Source organism: Muntiacus reevesi, chromosome 9 (assembly GCF_963930625.1).
Source record: "Muntiacus reevesi chromosome 9, mMunRee1.1, whole genome shotgun sequence".
Classification (NCBI taxonomy): Eukaryota; Metazoa; Chordata; class Mammalia; order Artiodactyla; family Cervidae; genus Muntiacus; species Muntiacus reevesi.
The window spans coordinates 40599294-40610190 of record NC_089257.1 but is presented as its reverse complement, the minus strand read 5'-3'; the positions used below and the strand labels follow the sequence as shown (position 1 = coordinate 40610190).

Genomic DNA, 10897 nt, shown 5'->3' with positions numbered 1-10897 from the left:
TAAGATAGACATTATCAAATCAGACATAAGAGGAAAGGGCTCCTTTGAATGAATCCTGATCATGATAACTTCACCTCTTGCCTTGCAATCATTTCCCAGCACTCTATAATCTGCTCACACTGGATATTTTTTATGATATCTAACTCAAATATTTCCTGCTGCCATTTCTGTTTCAGCCATAGCATAAGGATGCATCCTAAATGCTTCATCTCTCAGCACTTCCTAAAGTTCAGATCAAGACAATAATTTCTCTACCCACCCTACCTTGACTTAGCCATGAAATTCACAAACCACAGCCAGCAGAATCCAACCTCCTTCCTGCTCATGGGAATTCCTGGCCTGGAGGCCTCCCACTTTTGGATTGCATTTCCATTCTGCTCCATGTACACCCTGGCAGTACTCGGCAACATGGCAGTGCTATTGGTGGTGTACTCAGAGCCTGAGCTGCACCAGCCCATGTACCTTTTCCTATGCATGCTGTCCATCATCGATCTGGTGCTCTGTACCTCCACTGTGCCCAAGCTCCTTGCACTCTTTTGGGCAAATGCTGCTGAGATTGCCTTTGGGGCCTGTGCCACCCAGATGTTCTTCATCCATGGCTTCTCAGCTGTAGAATCTGGCATCTTGCTGGCAATGGCCTTTGACCGCTACTTGGCCATCTGCCAGCCCCTGCATTATGGGTCATTGCTGCCCCTAGAGGCTGTGGGCAAGTTGGGGGCTGCTGCTGTGTTTCGTGGCTTGGGACTCATGACCCCACTCACCTGCTTACTGGCAAGACTGAGCTACTGTGGCCGAGTGGTGGCCCACTCCTACTGTGAGCACATGGCTGTGGTGAAGCTGGCATGTGGGGGCACACAGCCAAACAACATCTATGGCATCACTGCTGCCACATTGGTGGTGGGTACTGACTCCATCTGCATTGCTATATCCTATGCACTCATCCTCCGGGCTGTGCTAGGCCTCGCCTCCAAGGAGGCAAGGGCTAAGACCTTTGGCACTTGTGGCTCCCACCTGGGCGTCATCCTTCTCTTCTATACACCAGGACTCTTCTCGTTCTATACTCAGCGCTTTGGCCAGCATGTGCCCCGGCACATCCACATCCTCTTGGCTGACCTCTACCTTGTCATGCCACCCATGCTCAACCCCCTCATCTATGGCATGAAGACCAAGCAGATCCGGGATGGGGCCCTCCGACTGCTGAAGCGAAGTATTGTCCAGTCATAAAGTCTTCAACCCCACCCGGAGACCCTATCGTATTCTTCCCTTAGCCTTTGGGCAATGTCTTAAGAGATCAGTGGTTCCCAGCATGATGGAGAGACAGAAACCTACATTCAAAGGTATCCTTCCTTTGATAAGGAGGCACAGCACAGGCGGGATGGGAGAAGAACCATCAGGTGTTTCCCACTTGTGACGTGGTTGTGGTTACAATGCCCTGGGAGCCTCTGTGCAATGCGAAACATGGTTACCAAGCAGAAGATGGCCTCCCAGGGAATCCCACTCTGCTGTTCTGACATGGTTCCTGCCTTCCAGAAGACTTTGATAAAGTGAGAAAGATATGACTAGAGGTCTGACAAGGGGAAATAACCTTCATCCATAGTCAGGTGTTCCTACTCTGATGGGGATATGTGGATACCTCCCTCAGTGAGCACTAAATCTGGTGGGAGAAACACACAGAATTTAGAAAGGCAGAAAGACACAGAGGCAGAGCAGTCAGCAGTGGGCCAAAGGGACAACAACGACAACAAATAAGAATCAAGGGCAAACCATCCATTGAACAGAGGACTAAGCAACAATATTACTGCCAATCTAGGAAGGTTCTCTGGAAGATGAGAGCTTTTATTTTTTCACTGAGCATGCTATGGAGCCAAATATCTTGCTAAAATCTAGGGGTACGGCCTTGATTAGGTCAAAAGTCCTCTCACAATGACTGCTCTCTATTAGAGGAAACATACCTATGAGGCAAGAACAGCTAAACCAAATAACACTAGTATGATTACGATTGTTACCCAGAGGGACCGTGGGTACTAAGTAAGGACACCTAACTTAATCAGGAGGAACGAGTTCTCTGGGCCCAACTCATCTCTGCATGGATAGGAAAGGCCCTGCCAGATGTAAGGTGTGGGAACAAAGTCTCGGGTTGGATAATGTCAAGTTTGAACATCCTTAGTCTTTCTTTCTGTTCCCTGGGAGTAGCCCCATGGAGCTATCACTAAATCACAAAGGTTTAAGGAGATCACGCATTTTGTTTGGAGAGGCAATCCAATGGGACCTCCTGAGCAGGTTTACAAAAATGATAGTGATAGCTGCAACTAGAAGGCCCCTTAGGGTCCAAAGTTCTCAGGGGCTCTGGGTCTGCCTCCCTGCTCAGAATCAGCAGGCAGATTGATAATATGCCCCAGTAAAGCATATTAATAAGCTAGGAAAGAATTTACATAGGAAAGCTTCTCTAGCAGGTTCAGGGTGACCTACGACCCCAGAACTATATCCAGAAGCAGCAACAGATTAGCTCAACACTGCAGTGCACCAAGAGGATGTGCATCAACTTACTGTAGTCTCAGAACCATCTGATGGGAACATATGATTAACTACACACACTTTATGGAGACAGAGGTGGAAGGTTAGGAAGGCAGTAACTTATCCAAGAAGCAAGTAAATATTAGAGCCAGAAATCAAACCCAGATCTTTCTAATTCCAAATCCCTTGCTCTTTACTCTTCACCAGGTGAGTTCTTATAAATCTAGGCCCAATGACCAAGAATCTAATAAGGCTTAATCTAGGAGTGAGGGGATAATTCTTTCTCTAAATCACACATTTCTGAGAATATGCAACATGCCAAACACTATTCCAGAGGCTTTGAGATGTAATGGTGATTCAGGAAGATAAAATCTCTGACAACTTTATTATGAGACCTCAGCAAAATCCCCCTCTATACTCCCAGTGACTTTCAGGTTACCATAATTCTTCCTTCACTCCAGGGCTCGGCACACATGAAATTGATAGCTTTAATTTGCCAATCAGAGACCTCAAACTGACCAATAAAATCTAATCTCCAGAATATTTCATTCAAACTATGAGGGAAGTCAGGAGAATCAACTCCATCCTATTTGGGACTACACTGGTTATGGTTAGATTTATTTTTTCCAAACCTTTTTTTTTTTTTTTTGATGAGGTATAATCTACCTAAATGAAGTACACATATTAAGTGTATAGTCTGATGATTTCTGACAAATGGATAACTATCAGGATAACCATCACCTTAAACGAGATACAGAATATTTTCATAACCCCAGAAAGTTCCTTTGTGCTCCTTCCAGGCCATACCCCTGCTCCCACATTGAGACAACTGTTTGATTTTTATTACCTTGGATTAAACTGACACAGTATGTATTCTTGGCTCAGCATTATGTTTTTGAGATTCATTTGCGTTATTGTGAATTCTTTTTTACTGCTAAGAAGCATTTCGTTGTCTGAATATTTGGTATATTCACCAAAGTTTAGCTATTTGTTTTCAGATATTGGGTTATATCCAATTTTTGGCTATGATGAATAAAGCTGCTATGAATATTTCTTAACCTAGGAGAGGAAATTCTAGGTTATATGGGGGGGACAAAATAACAGTTTGGAATTAAGAGATACAAACTATGATGTACAAAATAAATAAGCAACAAGGATATATTATATAGCACAAGGAGATATAGTGATTATTTTGTAATAACTTTCAATGTGATGTACAAAATAAATAAGCAACAAGGATATATTATACAGCACAAGGAGATATAGTGATTATTTTGTAATAACTTTCAATGGAGTATAGTCTATGAAAATACTGAATTACTACATTGTACACCTGAAGTTAATATAATATACTATACGTCAATAAAAATAAAGGTTTGTGTATGGTTAATAAAACCCGCCAAATGGTTTTCCAAAGTAATCATATCGTTTTACACTCTCACTAGTCATGTGTGACAGTTCCTAGTTGCTCCACATCCTAGTCAGCTCTTGATACTGTCATCCTTTTTTTTTATTTTATCCATTCTAATACATGTATGGTAGAAAGTTGTGCTTTTAATTTGCATTTTTCTGATGCCTAATGATGTTGAGCAACTTTTTGTACATTTACTGTTCATGCATACACCTTCTGTGACATGTTTGTTAAAATCTTTTGTCCATTTTAATCAAATTTTTTGCTTTGTTATTGATTTGTACTAGCTATTTATGTGTTCTGAATACAAGTTGTCTTACATACATGGTGAAAATATTGTTTCCAATTTTGTGTCTTGCCATTTGATTTTCTTACTGTTCTGTTTTTATGAAAAAAAAATTCTTAGTTGTGATAAAATCAAAACAATCAATTTTTATTCTCTGTTCTATAGATTTAGCTTTTAATTTTACGTCTGTCTTCCAACACAAATAATAATTGTGTATGATGTAAAGTAGAATCAAGATTTATTTTTTCACATATGGATATCCCGCTATTCCAGCATTATTTGTCTAAAAGGCATTTTTTGCAAATTGAATTTCCTAGGCAACTTTATTCAAAATCAGGCAGCTCTTTATTTGTGAATGTATTTCTAGATTTTTTAAATTATTTTTTAAGGCCCTGAAAAGAGCTTTTGGGTTAAGTAGAAAGATATTTAGTTGGAGCTAGTGGACTTGATGGCCTTGGTGCCCTTGAATATGGTGTTCTTGGCCAGCTCCCCAGGCAGCAGCAGGTGCATGGCCACCTGGATCTCCCTAGAAGTAATTATTGAACCCTTATTGTAATAGGCCAAGTGCAATGCCTCCCCGTGATACTGTCAAAGATATCAGTGACAGAAGAGTTCATGATGCTCATGGCTTTCAATGAGATACTGTTGTATGGATGACTTGTTTCAACACTTTGCAGATGTAAATCAAATAGCCCTCTTTCAGCATCTTTAGTACTTTTTCCCTTCCTTTTTCAGAGTTTTAGTTACAGCTTTCTAGAATCCTTTCTTGAAAGATAGTTCCAGCATGGTTAGTGTTTGCTCTATAAAACTGCAACTCTAGAGTTATAGCTCTGTAGTTCCAATCCACACCAAGTAAGTAAAGACCTCCGTGATTTTTTTTATGGAATCAAATATATCAAGTACATCAATACTATGCATGCATGCATGCAAAGTCGCTTCAGTTGTGTCTGACTCTGTGTGACCCCGTGGACAGCAGCCCGCCAAGCCCCTCTGTCCACAGGATTCTCCAGGCAAGAATACTGAAGTGGGTTGCCATTTCCTTCTCCATCAATACTATACTGCTTTATTAATGATAACTTTATAATGAGTCTCAAAATGAAGTAGTGTAGGTCATTCAACACTGTACTTCTGCACTGGTTCTTATTATTCTATGTCCTTTGCATTCCTATATTTTAGAATCCATGTTTTAATTTCTGTAAAGATTATTGCTATGGTTTTGATTAATGAATCTTATTTCTTTCTCTGATCTTAATGTCCTGATTAGAACCTCCAACATAATGTTCAATAGAATTAGTAAGGCAAGCATCCTTGCCTTGCCTCTAATCTCAGGAAGCATTCAATCTTTCATCATTAAGTATCATGTTAACTATAGGCTTTTTACAGTGTACCCTTTACCAATTGTTGGAAGTTTTTTATCCAAATGGCACTGACTTTAGTAAATTAACTTTTCTTTATATAATTAGTAATCATTTAGTTTTTCCCCTTCATTCTGTTAATGGGGTATACCATATTGACTTCTATTTAAATGTCAAACTACCTTGCATTCCTGGAATACACCCCACTTGGTCATGATGTATTATCATATTTGTATATTACTAGAGCTAATATTTTGATAAGAATATTGTATCAATGTTCATAATAGATATTTATCTTATAATTTTCTTTCTTATAATTTCCTTATCAGGTTTTTATATCAGGGTTTTGCTTGCCTCATAAACATATTAGAAAGTATTCGTTACTGCTTTATTTTTGGAAAATGTAATATTTATTTTATTTATTCCTAAGATATTTGATAGACTTCTACAGGAAATATCTGAGTCTGACATTTCTTTGTTTTGTTATTTTACATTCAATTTTTCATAAATATAGGTATATTCAGATTTTCTATTTTCACAAGCTCTCCAATTTTCCCTAAATTACCAAAATAATATAATTGTCAACATAATATACTAATATATTACAAAATTGTTTATAACTTCCTCTTATTCTCTCAGTTCTGTACCTGTCACTTCTTTTATTTCTGATATAGGTTATTTGTGTGAGTTTGCCCTGTTCTATCATGCCGGTGGGGGTAGGGGGGAAGGGAGAGAAATGTATCAATTTTATTAATTTTTAGAACCAATTTGTAGATTTGTTGATTTTTCTTTATTGTTTGCTTTTTCTTTCATTGATTTTTGCTCTTTTTTATTTCCATTCTTCTGTTTACTCTGGGCTTAGTCTGCTCTTCTCTTTTAGTGGCCAGGATCATTGAGCTCTCCCCTTTCTTCTTCTCCAGCTGATCCCTCATCACATGTACTGCTCTATTGTTTCATCTTAGGCCCACCATGTTCCTTCATCTGAGGGTCAGTTTTCTGGCCCTTTTGGTCCCTTTATCCTTTCTGACACCCACTTTTTAAGCATTCTCCCAGCAATATTAGGAATCCAAGACTTTCTCACTAGACCACTTTTCTCTTTTTTGTAAATCCAAGAGGCCAGGGGCTAATATCATATCTTATTTAAATGAGTGATTGCTGCTGCTAAGTCGCTTCAGTCGTGTCCGACTCTGTGCAACCCCATAGACAGCAGCCCACCAGGCTCCCCCTTCCCTGGGAATCTCCAGGCAAGAACACTGGAGTAGGTTGCCATTACCTTCTCCAATGCATAAAAGTGAAAAGTGAAAGTGAAGTCGCTCATTCATGTCAGACTCTTAGTGACACTATGGACTGCAGCCTACCAGGCTCCTCCTTCCATGGAATTTTCCAGGCAAGAGTACTGGAGTGGGTTGCCATTGCCTTCTCCGTGAAATGAGTGATTAGATAAGCTTAAACAAGTGACTGACAATAATATGTAATTTGAAGCAAGGAATGACTGTAAGATGACTGCCTCAGCCATCTCATGTCAGAAGACACTAGATATCTTGGTGGCTGGAACCAGAAGAATGTCCTTGTGAACTGGGTTGGAACAACTTCCATTGAGTTTTTCCAAGAATGAAGATAGGTTGCAAAGTCGTAAGATTGGTATACAGACCCTAAGCCACCCAGGGTACAAAGTCAGAAGAGGAAAAGACTGTAAAGAAAAAAAGAAATTGATGAAATAAAAGTGTGTATAGGGGAGACAGATGAAAGTGAAGAAGAGAACATAGAGCTCACCTCTTCCCATAGATACATCAAAAATACATCTACACATGGAACAATTCTCACAGAATACCTACTGAACACCAGCCGATCTCATACAACTGAAGCTGCAGGAAGGATCATAACCAAGCAGAACAAAAGAAAGAAAAAGAAATGGGGAAAGGACCTGCACCCCTGGAAGGGAGCTGTGGAAGAGAATGTCTCCTAGAAACTGCCTTCACTGGCTAGATCAGCTGGGATAAAGAGAGTGCGTTGGAGATTCAGAGGAGAATGTGGCAACTGGCTTGAGGCAGGCAGAACAGAGAGAGACCAGCATAGATGGTCATAGGCACCTCACCACACTCCCCAGGCTGAGACATAGATCTGCTGATGCACAAAGGGGTTGAAACCGGGACTTCAGTGCAGAGACCCAGGGATGTCTGCTCCAGAAGTTGTGTGTGTTTGCACAGCTGTGTTGCTTGGCGGGTTTATTCCACAGGGGTCTTTATGAGCTCAGTGCCTAGGGGACATCCAAGCAGGTCAGTGAGGCTCCTGAGACTGGGGTGGGTCTGGCGTGAGCAGCTGCAGGCTCTACAGGCACGCACATGCAGAGCCAGGGCTGGGTCTGCGCTGACTCTGTAGCTCCAGTGCACGAATCCGTCAGGTCCCAAAGCCTGACTTCAGCAGATGTGCACTGGCGGATATGCACCAGTGGCTTTGTGAGCACAGCTCCTGAGGGATGTCCAGGGTAATTGATTGTGCTGCCAGGTTGAGGCAGGTATGAGAGTAATGCCAATGACAGTGTACCTCTGAGCCCACAAAACAGGTAACAGGTGACACCCAAGAGAGCACCTCCAGGTGGACAACTCCTGTGAAGGGGTACTTAGGCGCTCCTCTCCCAGCAAAAGTATTCCAGTCCAGCCAGCATTACACTGCAGCTCAGAAATGGGTCTGGGGGCTTCTCCTCCAACAACGGGAGCAGACTCTGCCCCCCATAAGGCTGTTACAACCACAGAGCAAAGAGGAGGCCCCACCCAACCTCCAGAGCAGTCTCTTGTCACCACAACACCAATTGGAATCCCTACCAAGAGGATAATGACCAGCACACACTGAGGAAAGATATGGCATACAACCATACTAAAAACAGCCCTCGTAACAAAAGTATCAGACTCATACAGGCTACACAGGGACACTCTCATATAAAAACAGCCCTTCAAATTGTTTCTCCCAAATTCATAGTCAGAGAAATAAAACTAAAATGAAGAAAAGGAACCACTCCCAACTAAAAGAATAACTGACATTTCCTGAAAGAACAATGAAACAGATCTCTCCAGTCTACCATATTCTGAGTTCAAAAAGGAGATAAATAAAATACTGAATGAATTAAGAAAGACTTTTGATAGAAATGTGGATCACTGTAACAAGGAACTAGAAATTATAAAGAGGAGCCAATTAGAAGGTTCATTTTCCAAGACAAAAGTCAAGTTAAAAGCAATAAATAACAAACTAAATAATGCAGAAGAATGAGTAAGTGATCTAAAAGACAGAATATGGAAATCATCCAATAAGAAGAGCAGACAGAAAAGCAAATGAAAGCAATATATGAGCTCTATTGCACAATATAAACTGAGCCAATATACTCATAATAGGAATCCCAAGAGAAGAAAGAGAAAAGGATTGAAAATGTATCTGAAAAAATTATAGCTGAAAAATTCCCCAAACTAAAGAAGGAAACAGATATTTAAGTACAGGAAGGACAGAGGGTCCCAAATAAGATGAACCCAAACAAACCTACATCAAGATATATTATAATTAAAGTGGCAAAAGTGAAAGATAAAGAGAAGATTCTAAAGGCAGCAAGAGAAAAAGACTTAGTTCAACTAATTTCTCTACAGAAATACTGCAGGCCACAGTGAATGACAAAATATATTCAAGTCCTGAAAGGAAATAGCCTGCAATCTAGGGTACTCTCACCAACAAGATCATGCAATGAAGTGTCATCTCATATGGGTCAGAGTGGCTACCATCAAAAAATCTATAAACGATAAATGCTGAAGAAGGTATGGAGAAAAGGGAGCCCTCCTACACTGCTGGTGGCTTGTAAATTGATGCAGCGACAATAGAGAATGTTATGGATGTTTCTTAAAAAACTACAGATGCAGTTGCCATATGATCCAACAATTCCATCCATGGGCATATATCCAGAAAAAAGTCTAATTCAAAAAGATACATGCACCATAATGTTTATTGCAGCACTATTTAAAATAGTCAAGATATGGAAGCAACCTAAATGTTCATCAACATATGAATGGATAAAGATGTGGCATACACACACACACACAGAGGAATACTTTTCAGCCATTAAAAGTAATGAAATAATGCCATTTGCAGCAACATGAATGGACCTAGAGATTATCATACTAATGAAGTAATTCAGATGAAGAAAAATAACATATAACTTATATGTTGAATGTAAAAATGTGATACAAATAAATTTATTCATAAAATAGAAAGAGACTCAAAGACATAGTAAACAAATATGGTTACCAAAGGGGGATGGGGTGGAGGGATAAATTTGGAGGATGAAGAATGAGTTTCAAACTAGATAAACAAAAAGGTCCTACTATACAGCATACTATATTCAATATCTTGTAATAAATTCCACTGGAAAAGAATATGAAATAAAAGGTATGTATGTACAACCAATCCCAAAGCAGGGCAATGCCAAATAATGTTCAAACTACTGCACAATTGCACTCATTTCACATACTAGCAAAGTAATGCTCAACATCCTTCAAGCTAGGCTTCAACAGTATGTGAACTGAGAACTTCAGATATACAAGCTGGATTTAGAATAGGCAGAAGAACCAGAGATCAAACTGTCAACATCAGTTGGGTCATAGATAAAGCAAGAGAATTCCAGAAAAAAACATCTGCTTCATTGACTATGCTAAAGCCTTTGACTAATGGCTTACACCACCCTTTATGGCAGAAATCAAGAAGAACTAAAGAGCTTCTTGGTGAAAGTAAAAGAGAAGACTGAAAAAGTTGGCTTAAAACTCAACATTCAGAAAACTAAGATCATGCCATCTAGTCCCATCACTTCATGGCATATAGATGGGGAAACAATGGAAACAGTGAGAGACTTTATTTTGGGGGACTCCAAAGTCACTGCAGATGGTAACTGCAGCCATGAAATTAAAAGACACTTAATCCTTGGAAGAAAAGCTATGACCAACCTAGACAGCATATTAAAAAGCAGAGACATTACTTTGCTAACAAAGGTCCATCTAGTCAAAGCTATGGTTTTTCCAGTAGCCATGTATGGATGTGAGAGTTGGATTATAAAGAAAACTGAGCACCAAAGAATTGATGCTTTTGAACTGTGGTGTTGGAGAAGACTCTTGAGAGTCCCTTGAACTGCAAGGAGATCCAATCAGTCCATCCTAAAGGAAATCAACCTTGAATATTCATTGGAAGGACTGATGTTGAAGCTGAAATGCCAATACTTTCACCACCTGATGCAAAGAACTGATTCATTTGAAAAGACCCTGATGCTGGGAAAGATTGAAGGCAGGAGGAGAAGGGGACAAC

The 10897-nt window shown here is 40.1% G+C and overlaps 1 protein-coding gene across 1 annotated transcript; it reads left to right on the top strand.

Moving 5' to 3' along the window:
• The first annotated feature begins 276 nt into the window (after positions 1-276).
• LOC136175303 (olfactory receptor 52P1-like) lies at positions 277-1224 on the top strand. The gene has a single exon (XM_065945634.1). The coding sequence runs from the start codon at positions 277-279 to the stop codon at positions 1222-1224; it is 948 nt and encodes a 315-aa protein (XP_065801706.1).
• Positions 1225-10897: the final 9673 nt, after the last annotated feature.

Bases quoted from the DNA above. Each gene is read 5' to 3' on its own strand.
- LOC136175303 (XM_065945634.1), top strand. From the start codon at position 277: ATGAAATTCACAAACCACAGCCAGCAGAATCCAACCTCCTTCCTGCTC.